Source organism: Clarias gariepinus, chromosome 27 (assembly GCF_024256425.1).
Source record: "Clarias gariepinus isolate MV-2021 ecotype Netherlands chromosome 27, CGAR_prim_01v2, whole genome shotgun sequence".
Lineage (NCBI taxonomy): Eukaryota > Metazoa > Chordata > Actinopteri > Siluriformes > Clariidae > Clarias > Clarias gariepinus.
In genome coordinates, this window is record NC_071126.1 from 6,941,540 (window position 1) to 6,953,997 (window position 12,458).

Genomic DNA, 12,458 nt, shown 5'->3' on the forward strand with positions numbered 1-12,458 from the left:
TGTATATTTCCACTTATTCCCCTTAGGATATCAGCAATGGTAAATTCTGGGTTTCAGGGTAAAATCCCAGATAGCGTTAAATGGAAAGCTATTGCGCTAGGGTGTACAGTCACTTGTTCAACATACCAAGTTATGCCGTTGATTAGGCGTTACAAAGGGATTTGGGATATATAGCCTTGTGTTAGAATCAAGTTAGCTGTGGTGTAAATAAATCAACACAGAGGTAATTCAGAAAGATTTTGAAGTATTTTTTATGTTGATTAAGATGATCTAATATTATCAAATGTATAAAAGTGCCTCAGTGACTCGGTTCCTTGTACCAACCTATTTTAATATATACTATTATATTTTATTTATAATATATTTTATTCATATCTTCATGTTTTGGGATAATAGGATGTGTTTTATGCTTTGAACGACGGTTGTGATTAATTGTAATTTGAAAATATTGGACATGGATTAATACATGGATTATATGGATTGATAAAAATAGGTAAATGCCAAAATGCTGTTACTGTCCATTATCAGCACTCATGGAATGCCTATTGTTGTGTAAGTTATCTATAGTACTTGAATCAAATTACATTATATATTCAGTACACTTTGGCCCCATCATACATACTTTTTATCCCTGGAGACTTACACTTATAACATTTGGCAGACAAACTTATCCAGAGCAACTTACATTTTTGTCTTATTTTCTATCTAAGCAGTTGAGCATCAGGGGCCTTGCTCAAGGGCCCAACAGTCGCAACTTGATAATGCTGGGTTTGAAGCTTTTGATCCAATGCTTTAACCACTGAGCTACCCCTAAGCAGTGATCCCACACACTTTTCTAGGAGCAGTCCAACTCCTCGATGAAGCTTCATAAATATCTTTTATGTCCCACTTTGCTGTTATAATAACCTTAACTTATTTGGGAAAGCTTCCCACTAGATTTGAGAGTGTGGCTGGATGTGTGCTTATTCAGCTACAAGCGCATTAGTAAGGTCAAGGTACTGATGGTGTGTGAGGAGGTTCGGGCTGCAGTCGAAGTTCCAGTTCATTCCAAAGGTGTTAAGTGTTGTTCCAGTCCAATCTTGGAAACCCATGAGTTATGGGCTCGTTATGGGCTTTGCTTCGTCAAGAAAAAATCGTCATTAAATTTCCAGTGGCCAAATTAATATAGTGATATACAATGATATATGGTTGGCAGACATATTTGTCTATTGTTGTTGTTACATCCAGAACACAAATATCAATTAGCTTATTAGAGCTCCGGTAAATATATTGACTTGGAAAATGTCCAAAATTAAAAAATTAAAAAAAATTCAGTGACACGGCCAAACATTTCTTTTCTGGATTATTTTAACATAATATAATATTAGGGTATCTAAAGAAAAGGAATTAAAATACAGTATAAAGGCAATGTTTTCATAATAGTACCTGAATGAATATAACACTTCCTACATAGTCTCCCTGCAGTTTGATGTACTTCTTATATCACTCCAGTAGCTTGTTCATTCCTCGAGATAAAAAGCTTTTTGCCTGCTGCCCATTTCAGATCTGCTCCGCTTCCATACGTTCATTATCAGTGGTGACCTGTGACCGTGTAGATTGTAAGTGGACCAAAAACATGATAGTAACACACTGCCAGATCAGAGCTGTAAGTGGGATGTGGAAGTCCTGGAATCTGTAGCATTTTCTCCACTGTTGAAGCCACTGCATGAAAAAGGCATTGTCATGAAGCCGCAAGACAGTTTTTGACAGATTTCCTGTTCTTTTACTGCAAATCGCATGCTTCTTTCAAAATATTTAGGAAAAAAAAAACATTAAGATAGGGTTGTAGTTATCAAATGAGATATGGTCAAAGTCAGATATCATTTTAATCAATAAATACAGTAGGAAAGAGACAACCGACATAAAGTGAACTTAAAGTCAGACGGTAGACAACTATGGAATTTGGCTTTCCATGTTATTCCATACCAAGTCTGATTTACTTCTGTGAGCAGAGAATTTTCCAAAAAGTGATAAAAGCTGTAATAGAGATTGGCTGGAATTCTTCAGATCGAATGGGGTTAATAAGAGGTAAAGTGCCCTACTGAATGATGTCAAGTGGAAGTTAATGATTTTAAAGATCACTTTATTTTACAGTATTACAGCTGTTGGATATGGCCCTTTCTGTGTCCAGTGACAGGATGGCTGCATCTAATGATCTACTTTAAGATACAGTCTGCTCAGCAATGCAACGATAAAGGCTAAGCAGTGTGCGGTCACCAAAGAAGAATAAGATTTTTAAATGGTTGCTGTTTTTCCCCTCAGGCTCTGTTCCCAAAAGCACTCTAAGCCCTATGGTCCACCCCCAAGCAATTGTGTGGTGATGTCAATGAAGTGCAAAGTGTTAGTGTATGGGGGGGCAGTATAGCATATTTATGTGTGCTTGGCATTTGCAGAAAAAAACCTTGCTTTGGTAATATGGGAGACATCTGGAAACTGTAATTTTCACAATGTTAAGACAAAACATGTAATTTGTGAGACAGAAAAGACGATATACGCATATGTATACTGTGTGTATATGTATGTATATGTGTGTATATGTATATATACTGTTTATATATATATATATATATATATATATATATATATATATATATATATATATATATATATATATATAGTATATGTATATTGTAGTGTATAGCATAATGATTGGTCTCTGATCCACAGCCTCACACCGTGATGCTCCATGTTAATGACACCTTTCTATCATAGCCAATGTTAACCTTTTCCAGCAGTTTGTGCTGCAGTAGCTCTTCTTTGGGATCGGATAAGACAGACTAGTTGTCATGCATCTGAGAGATGTTTGCACATTCATGACTCCATCTCTATTTCAGCAATTACTCCGCAATGGATCACTTATAGTATGTCTATGGGGAACACCTCACAAGATTTACTGTTTTTTCTACTCACTTAGCCGTCACAATTTTGCTTTTTTGAGTCACTCAGACTCTTACGCTTTTCAATTTTTCTTGCTTCCAACACATCAACTTTAAAAATTTATTGTTATTTAGTTACCTTCTAATATCTCACACCTTGACATGTGCCTTTGCAATTAGATAATTAATGTTATTCATGTCACCTGTCAGTGGATTTAATGTCGTGGCTCACCGGTGTATATAACACAGACATAGCCATGTGTTGCCCAAAACACATATCTCTGTAGGAATGACAGTATTTTATAAAAAAAAAAATGTACCTTTTCTATTTCAGCAACCAAAAGTAATTACACAAATTATTATATATTAATGTTGGATATTAAACATTATCATGAATTTAAATCCCATTTTGTTGCAAATCCACTTAAGTGCTTGATGGTTTGCAGGTCTTTTTAAAATCTCCCCTTTTCGCTGTTAACATTGCACTTGTTGTCTGTAGCCATGACTAAATCATCCTCTAAATTAATTTACCACATGCAGCCGCAAAAAAGCTCTTGCTTTATTTTTTTTTAACTAACTGTGTTAACGCAGTTTATCATTCTAATAGAGCCCTTCTGGGCCAACTAACATCTGACCAGTCGCCATCTGTCCAAGTTAATTATCTGTGGGCCACATCTGTGATGTCACAAGCCTCTTTTTTAGTGCACATGTGGACACAGAGTGACTGTTTCCGATGATCCATCAAAAGTATGGTAGAGATATTCTAGTATTTTTTTCCTATGTAGCATCTTTCAGTCCAGTGTTTAAATGATACACTCAGACATTCTCTCTAGATGAGACACATAATGTTTTTTTTCTTCTGTTTTTGCACTCACAAATGATTTTTAACACTAGAAGCGCCGCGCCAGTGTCACCTACTAAAAGCGCGGTTCAGCGGTCATTTGACCGCCTATTGTTTTGAATGGGAAGCTGCTGCTGACACACAATGATCGCTAGATGGCGCTTTCACCCAAAGCAAATAGTTTAGCTCCAAGATCAACTTGCACTTGGACAATGCGCCATTCATTCCCGCGTTGATAATAAGCGGTATCTTTTTTTCATATTCAACTGAGAAAACCTACTACAGAGTCTCTAAGGGGACAAACGAAGAGGGGAAAAACAAGTCATGTTTGGAATTATAACCCAAAGTTTTTGACTTTTTTCTGCCGTTTTTTCTCCTCCTTTGTCCATCTAGGGGCTTCGTACTATAACAAAAAGGAAAGCTCTACTTAATTTTATATCGTATGGAGAAAATGTTATTAGTTTGTTCATTCTATTTGAAGCTTCTGAACGTCTCGGAGCAGCGATTTAGTTCTGAACTCGCTTCCGTGAAATTATCGCTAAAACAATATTAAATTTGAATAAATCAGATCTACCACACCAGATAATAAACTATGCTATGTCATAACCGAAGCAAACACCACGATTATGTCTCGTTTCGTTCAGTGTTGCTAGGCAACGGACCACGCGCCTAATCGGTTCACTTGGCCGCGGTGTATTATAAACCTGCGGGATGTTTCACTGCTTATGTTCATGTAATAAAAGCGAGGGAAATGTGAAAGTGATGTGTGGCCACTGAATGAGAACTAAATCGAAGATTTCGGTAACTACACTGAGTGTAACATCTGCATAGTGACACTAAACAGCTGAACAAATTCACTTTCCCGTTTACCTCTGAGAAAAAAAAGCTGTATGTTGTTTGTTTATATGTTTATAAAAGTACACGAAGTAGGCGCGCGCACACACACACACACCTCCCCTGAGCCCTCGGTCAACATCTAATCACCGTCGATATGCAAATGAGTCCAGACGTAGCCTAACGTGGTGTCGTGTCGGATTTCAGCGGTCAAAGAAAGTGGAAAGACTTTGAAGTAGTTGCAGCGTTTTTTTTCAGTTACAACAAGCACAGCGATGAGTCCACGTTGTTTCACTGGTTATGACATAGTGACACTAAACAGCTGAACAACTTCACTTTTCTGTTTACCTCTGAGAAAAAAAGCTGTATTTAGTTTGTTTATATTTAGAGTAACACCTTCCAACCACCTCTCATAGTCTATTGTTAGTTTTAATGATTTGGCTGAAACTAATTATCACTACATAAGTACCCCAACACCCCTGATCATGAGTTTCAGCTGAAACTAATTCTATACATGCAACAGAAAATGTGGATGCAGATTCCAAATGTATAAAGATACATGCTATATATATATATATATATATATATATATATATATATATATGTGTGTATTCGATGCATGCTATATATATGTGTGTGTATGTGTGTGTAATCGAGGCTGGCTCTATTCAGGGGCAAGAGGGGCAGCGCTCAACTAAATGTCTGCACATGTTAATATATTCCTAAAATTAATATATTACAAGTTGATAAACTGATCTGCAGTAGCAGAGAAATCCGCTGAAAAAGGGACACTACACAATAAGGTATTAGATGTCCCTCATGTCTCTGTCCCTCTGCTGTGCGTATTCATTCACAGGCTGCAGCGCGCGCGCGCGCTCTCTCTCTCTCACACACACACACACACACACCTCCCCTGAAGCAGTTGCGGCGTTTTTCATTTACAACAAGCACAGCGATGAGTATAAGAATAAAATAAGGTATCAGTTTGGTCTGTGTAGTTAGTGCCCTACAGAATAGAATAAATGAATAAATAACACATTCCAACCACCCCTCAAAAGAGTGCCATAGTTTTGCAAAAATACTTGCAAAACATCAGCATACATTGGAGGGAACTTCTGAGGTGGTCAGTGATTGATGGCACGGTCGTTCGGAGGGGGTTGTGATCACACCTACAGTTCTTTTGTTCTTAGCTGTTGGTCAAATATCTCTCCACTTGAAATGGAAGCACAAAATTAAGGGGCAACATGCAAGGGATTTCAGCATCTCGACGCACAGTAGAAGCTGTTTGTAAAGAAGACACTCTTTGTTTTTTTATTTTGTAATCTTTCTCGTGTTCACCTTTTACTGTACAATGTATATTCATTTTATTAATGAATTGCTGTGAATAAACTACATATGCAGTTGATTTACCAGAAAGGACTTTTCAGTTTTTGTGTGCTAAACTAAATTTCAGGGTCAAGTAATAGCGATTTTATTTGAAAAGTATATATATATATATATATATATATATATATATATATATATATATATATATATATATATATATATATATAGGGAAAGATTAAGAAACACGCTGAAGCGGAATATATATATATATAGCATGTATCTTTATACATTTGGAATCTGCATCTACATTTTCTGTTGCATGTATAGAATACAGCTGAAACTCATGATCAATGGTGTTGGGGTACTTATGTAGTGATAATTAGTTTCAGCCAAATCATTAAAACTAACAATAGACTATGAGAGGTGGTTGGAAGGTGTTACTCTGAATATAAACAAACTAAATACAGCTTTTTTTTCTCTCAGAGGTAAACAGAAAAGTGAAGTTGTTCAGCTGTTTAGTGTCACTATGTCATAACCAGTGAAACAACGTGGACTCATCGCTGTGCTTGTTGTAACTGAAAAAAACGCTGAAACTGTTTCAAAGTCTTTCCACTTTCTTTGACCGCTGAAATCCGACACGACACCACGTTAGGCTACGTCTTGACTCATTTGCATATCGACGGTCATTAGATGTTGACCGAGGGCTCAGGGGAGGTGTGTGTGTGTGTGTGTGTGTGTGTGTCTGTGCGCGCGCGCGCCTACTTCTTGTACTTTTATAAACATTCTACATATAAACAAACAACATACAGCTTTTTTTTCTCAGAGGTAAACGGGAAAGTGAAGTTGTTCAGCTGTTTAGTGTCACTATGCAGATGTTACACTCAGTGTAGTTACCGAAATCTTTTATTTAGTTCTCATTCAGTGGCCACACATCACTTCCACATTTCCCTCGCTTTTATGCATAAGCAGTGAAACAATTCGCAGGTTTATAATACACTGCGGCCAAGTGAACCACGTTCCCGCCGATTAGGCGCGTGGTCCGTTGCCTAGCAACATTGAACGAAACGAGGCATAATCGTGGTGTTTGCTTCGGTTATGACATAGCATAGTTTATTATCTGCTGTGGTAGATCTGATTTATTTACATTCAATAATGAGGCTTTATATCCTCAGGAGGGGTCATTACATATGTAATATGTAAAACAATATTGTTTTAGAGATAATTTCACGGAAGCTTCTAACAGAACGAACAAACTAATAAATTTTCTCAAAACCTTATAAAATTAAGTAAAGCGAAATTCCCTAAATTTCCTTATAAAATATCGCTGATTATCAACGCCAGAACGAATGGCGAATTGTCGATATTTTACGGAAGCATATATATATATATATATATATATATATATATATATATATATATATATGTGTGTATATATATATATATATATATATATATATATATATATATATATATATATATATAGAAACTGCATATATGGAAAGAAACCTGAGATAGTTACACATACGCACTGAATGACGCAAAGATAGTATGCGCGATTCCTTGCGCCATCTGCTGAGAGAAATGAGAATCGCAGGTTGGAAAAGACAGGAAACGTCATGCCGCCGCGCAGCTGTCAGCGATTTCACGTAAATAAGAGCAAAATAGCTTTATACTGGCTTTTACTGGTGCGATTTTAAAAATTTAAGCATACAGGGTGATTAAGCTCACAGAACTAGGAAAAGTCATGAAAGGAGGGTCCTGGAAATTGATCGAGTGTGAAGTATTATTTTTTTTTTACCCCCTTGCGGTCAAATGACCGCTGCTCGGCGCTTCTAGTGTTAAGGATAAAAAGTAAAGTTTTTTCTTAGTTGACATTTGTTGGACTGAGTACCTTGCTATCTTGTGTCATCTGTTTACTCTTTGCCATGCCTGTATTTTCTTTCTCTTTTGATTTATCACCTTCTCCCACATCTGCATTTAGTTACTGCTTTTTCTTTTCGCTTTAGTTTTTTCATTGAGCTGTTTGTACTGTAACTTGTCTCTTTCTTGATAGCTCACTCAGAAACAAGCTTGCTTCTGCTTGGGAGGTTTTAGGTTTGAAACCCGCAGTCGGAGTTCTCTCTTATTATCTCCTCCATAATTCTGTCTGTTCTTTTACCTCTTTAGTGATTTGGGGGTTTCTGTCACACCATCTGTTCCGTCTGCTTTGTGGCTTGTTGTGTAACAGCACTTTTTCCATTTTATTTCTGAGATCTGAGTTCAGTCTCCATGGAAGCCTAATTCTTACATCATTGACTTTTGCCTGGCGGCACTGAGGTCATTCTTTGTGTGCTCTGTGTACGAGGGTTGTTGTGATGGAATGGCTTACATCCGAATTACACTCTGTCTGTTTGGATTTTGTTGTCAGCAATGTTGGTATGTCTGATATAGTAGTAACATCAGCAGCTTGTCAGAGTTTGAGTTACATACAATATTTACAATATGCATATGAGAGTTTCTGTTTTATTTGTACATTCCAGCGATAGCTTTTAATTGAACACAACATCAGAGAATCCTGTGTTTTTGACCTTCATCGCAGTGAATATCAAGACTGGAAAGATATATTGACCATGCCAATATTTGCTTTCACTTTCCTGACCTCCCATGGGGTCATTATAGGGCAGTGATTGTGCATGTCAAACTGGTCTAGAATGATGGAGCTAGGGTCATAGTTCAATATAAAGCATTCTTTTTGTAACCATTTGCTTTTTTGATATGTCTATCTCAAACATATCAAGTATTTCAAAAGGAAATTTTCACAATAACACATGGGCAAAACCTGGCCATTACATAACTGCTATATAATTCAAATAAGTGCTTCCATGTCATGACACAAGTATACCAGGGCTGGGCAAGAAACAGAAAGTAGCTGCTGTTTTAGTCATCCATGTAACAAAGTAACGCCAAAGTAAGAAAAGCTGAAAAATACCAGCGCTGAAATGCTTGGTTTAAATGTTGGGTTTTTTTTTTTTTTTTTTTTCTGTATGCACTTAATTTGTGTTTTCTGGCTTTTTTTCTGGGCATGCTTCCTGGAATTGAATCTGTCACTATGAGCTCCCGTGCCTAGGAGTTTGCCTTTTGTGAAACTAATCAGCTTGTCAATTGCCTGCTAAATCATGATGGAGCACCAAGCCATGAAGCTGGATATAAAGAGAAAGCAGGAATCAGTGCACAGGATTCAGTATGCAGAATTCGATCAAACTCAACCATATACAGTACTGCAATTCAAGCAAAATGCAGTTTTGGAGCATGCATTCCTCATGAATCATATTTATTTTCCTGTTCAACTATAGCATTGATTGCACAAAAATAATATATATATATATACTTGAGTATATACTGGATTACATCTAACTTTTATCATGTTTCCCTAATTATGCATTATAAGTCCGGTATGCACGTTTAAAATGAGCTGAAAGAAAAAAATTATATAGCTGAAAGTAAAAAGTAATAAAAATGGATGTACGGCAGAATATTATGTTTGCTGAATTGTTAGTCATGGTTTTTCCAATGACTATAAATGAAATTATGGCTACTTGGAATACTAAGAAATTAAAATAATAGAAATAATAGGAATTTCTGTGTTTGTTCTATATTACCAGTCAACCCTAATGGTAATTATCTGTAGCTCATCAATATCAAGAAAATATCTGTTCTGAACATCAAACACTTTGAACACCAAACTCTTTTCTGCTGTCTTTTGTCTACTGATTTTCATACCACAATTTAAAAATATAATTTAATACTATATAAAAATTTTAATCATCATATTTTATTTAATTGAATAAGTAATACGACAGGAATTTGGTCAGCACAGAATGTGAAAGGAAGAAAAGTCAGAAATCTCAGATGCCCCGATCTCAGCACCCATGAATGTCCTTGAGACATAAGTACCCTTTATCCTCATCAAATCCTCAAATCAACAGTCCTCATCTTTACATCCAATAACAGGCTACTGTTTTTTGCACATAATTAAAACCTTTTTTTAAATTAAAGTACATATTTTTTAATTATTAATTGTACTTTTATGTACAGTATAAGCCTGGCTCCACAGGACTTCTGTTTATTTGCTGTGATGTCTGGCACTGAGACATTAGCAGTGAATCCCTGGGGTACTATATTGTAGGTTGTGAGGTGGGGCCTCCATGGATCTGATCTGTTTGTCTGGCACGTCCCATGAATGCTCAATTAAACACGAGTCTAGGGAGTTTAGAAGCCAGGCTAGCAGTTTTGAACACTTTCCTGCTTGCCCTCTGTTTTTCCTGTTTTCCGTGTGCAGCATTGCCTTTTTCAGCAGTTTGTGCTGCATTGGATTTCCTGTGGAATTAGACTAGATGAGCTGGCCTTATATCCTCTTGCCATTTCAGTGGTATATAATTGATAATCAATGTTCAATTCACTAGGCGGTGGTGGTAACGTTATGGCTGATTTTTTACATAGTGTATATATAAAATCTAATATGTTATTAAATAGCCATTACTTCAACAAGGTTGAAGCTCAATCATGAGCTATGGTCAAACATGATGTATATCACACATCATTCTAAGCTGTTAATTTTGTAGTCATTTGTATGTAAAGTTTTGAACATGTAAGGGCCAATATCCACCACTCAGCTCTTCTGCAGATGAATGTGTGCAGCTCAGAGCTGAAGATCTTTAATAATAGATTGAGCCATTATGGAATGAAATGGGGTGCATGGCTTTTCATAGTGCTTTTAATGTGGTGCACTGGTAAGATTGACAATGACATTAATTTAAATTCACTTGAATAACGTGCAAACCTCCCTGTTTTGCAGATCGCCCACCTGCTCCAGTCAATGTGTCAGTGATGAATCTGAGAGCTGATTCAGCCACAGTGACTTGGGAAGTTCCAGAAGGCGACATCATTATTGGCTTCTCAGTTTTACAGCAGGTAAATACTGTATCACTACCAAAATTTTCTTGCTGTCCTTCCAAGTTTCCTTGTTCCCATCGAACATACAGTAATATCTTTATAAGAATGATTATTTTGTAATAACATTTTAAACTACTAAATAAATTGTTGACCGTGGTCATACACGTCATTCACTTACAAAATAATGCATATTGAATTTCTACTAAACACTGTATGGTCAAAAGTTTGTGGCCACATTACAATCAAAACCAGATTGTTGCTGTTTTTTATAATAAAAATTGTCATTCCATTCCAATTTCAATATAAAACAAACATACTGCAACGTATAGATTATGAACATTTTACTCAACAACCAGTCTGTGCGCATAAGCTAATAACTTCATAATAAATGGAGAGAGAATGATAAAGGGGAATAGAAAGAGTGGTAGGTAGAAGTCAAGGCATATAAATTTATGCATATGGACATATCTACAGTATGAATTACATACCATATATACTTATGCATAATGTATGATAATGTATAGCCACTGTATACAAAGTGGAATGATATGTTTCATTATGTTCACCAGACCAGACTTCATAAAACGTCCTGCTGGATGGACATGTAGTATGTAGACAGTTGTCTAGAATGTCTTTATTCTAATATCTATACTGTATGTCTGTTGTAGATCTTTCCATTTACTATCTGTGTCCAAACAACCAAACATGTGGACAGATAGAAATTTGCCAGTTTAAAACATGTACTTTAGTGTGCTAGAAAAGAGCAATTTACTTTAAGCCAAGCAGTAACTTGAATCTTCTATCCTGTCTAGACTGCACATCGTTGATCAGCAACTGCAGCTTGATATTCCAGTTTTTGGCAATATTAACATGCATGTGTTTACCCCCGTTTAAAAAGAAAACAGATGTCCAAATAACTGACTGGCCATAATAAAACCAAGTGCCATTTCCTACAATTCAGATTTCAGGCTCAAAAAGTAGCACAATGAATTCAGTTGCGTTCTTCTCTACTTGCTCGCTTTAAACACTGATGAACATGACTTTGTAACGCTGCGGGGATTCTGTTCAGGCAGGCATGTGGTCAACTACAGTACAAGTCCAGTCGCTAGGCGACGGCGCCGTGCATGCAATCAAGAATACATGCTGCACCTGCTCGTGAGTCTTTATCAGCCTCTCGGTGGCTTCGCTCCGCATGTGGACGTTGGTTCTGCGCCAGGTATGAGAGTGGCTTCACGCTGCTCCGGTATAGAAAAACAGAACAGAAAAGGAATTAGCTATTTTGGATAGAGAAATGATATCTAAGAAAAAAAAAAGATGTCTTAAAACAGACGATATCTAATAAAATAGTTACTTAAGAAGAGAAGCTACATAAAAACAAAGAAAGAAGTTTGTTTGTTTTCTTGCCATATGGCGAAGTCTTATTCAGACAAATGCACACTAGCATCCAATCCCACTCTCTTTATCTCATGGGAACAATAGCACCCCAATAACCTGGTGCTACACCATTTCAGTTTGTATCTCGGTAGGTACTGTATGTCCCCCTCCTGCCATGGATTGTCCCCTTAAACACACATGCAAACAATCACTATCAGAAATTATATTGCAGCATA

At 36.7% G+C, this 12,458-nt stretch overlaps 1 protein-coding gene across 1 annotated transcript in view; it reads left to right on the forward strand.

Moving 5' to 3' along the window:
• The window catches only part of fndc4a (fibronectin type III domain containing 4a), a 36,509-nt gene that overhangs the window by 10,670 nt on the left and 13,381 nt on the right, over positions 1-12,458 (forward strand). Inside the window, exon 2 of the mRNA XM_053489174.1 lies at positions 10,751-10,866. Within this exon, the coding sequence (XP_053345149.1) occupies positions 10,751-10,866 (116 nt within the window). The remainder of the gene's footprint in view (positions 1-10,750; positions 10,867-12,458) is intronic.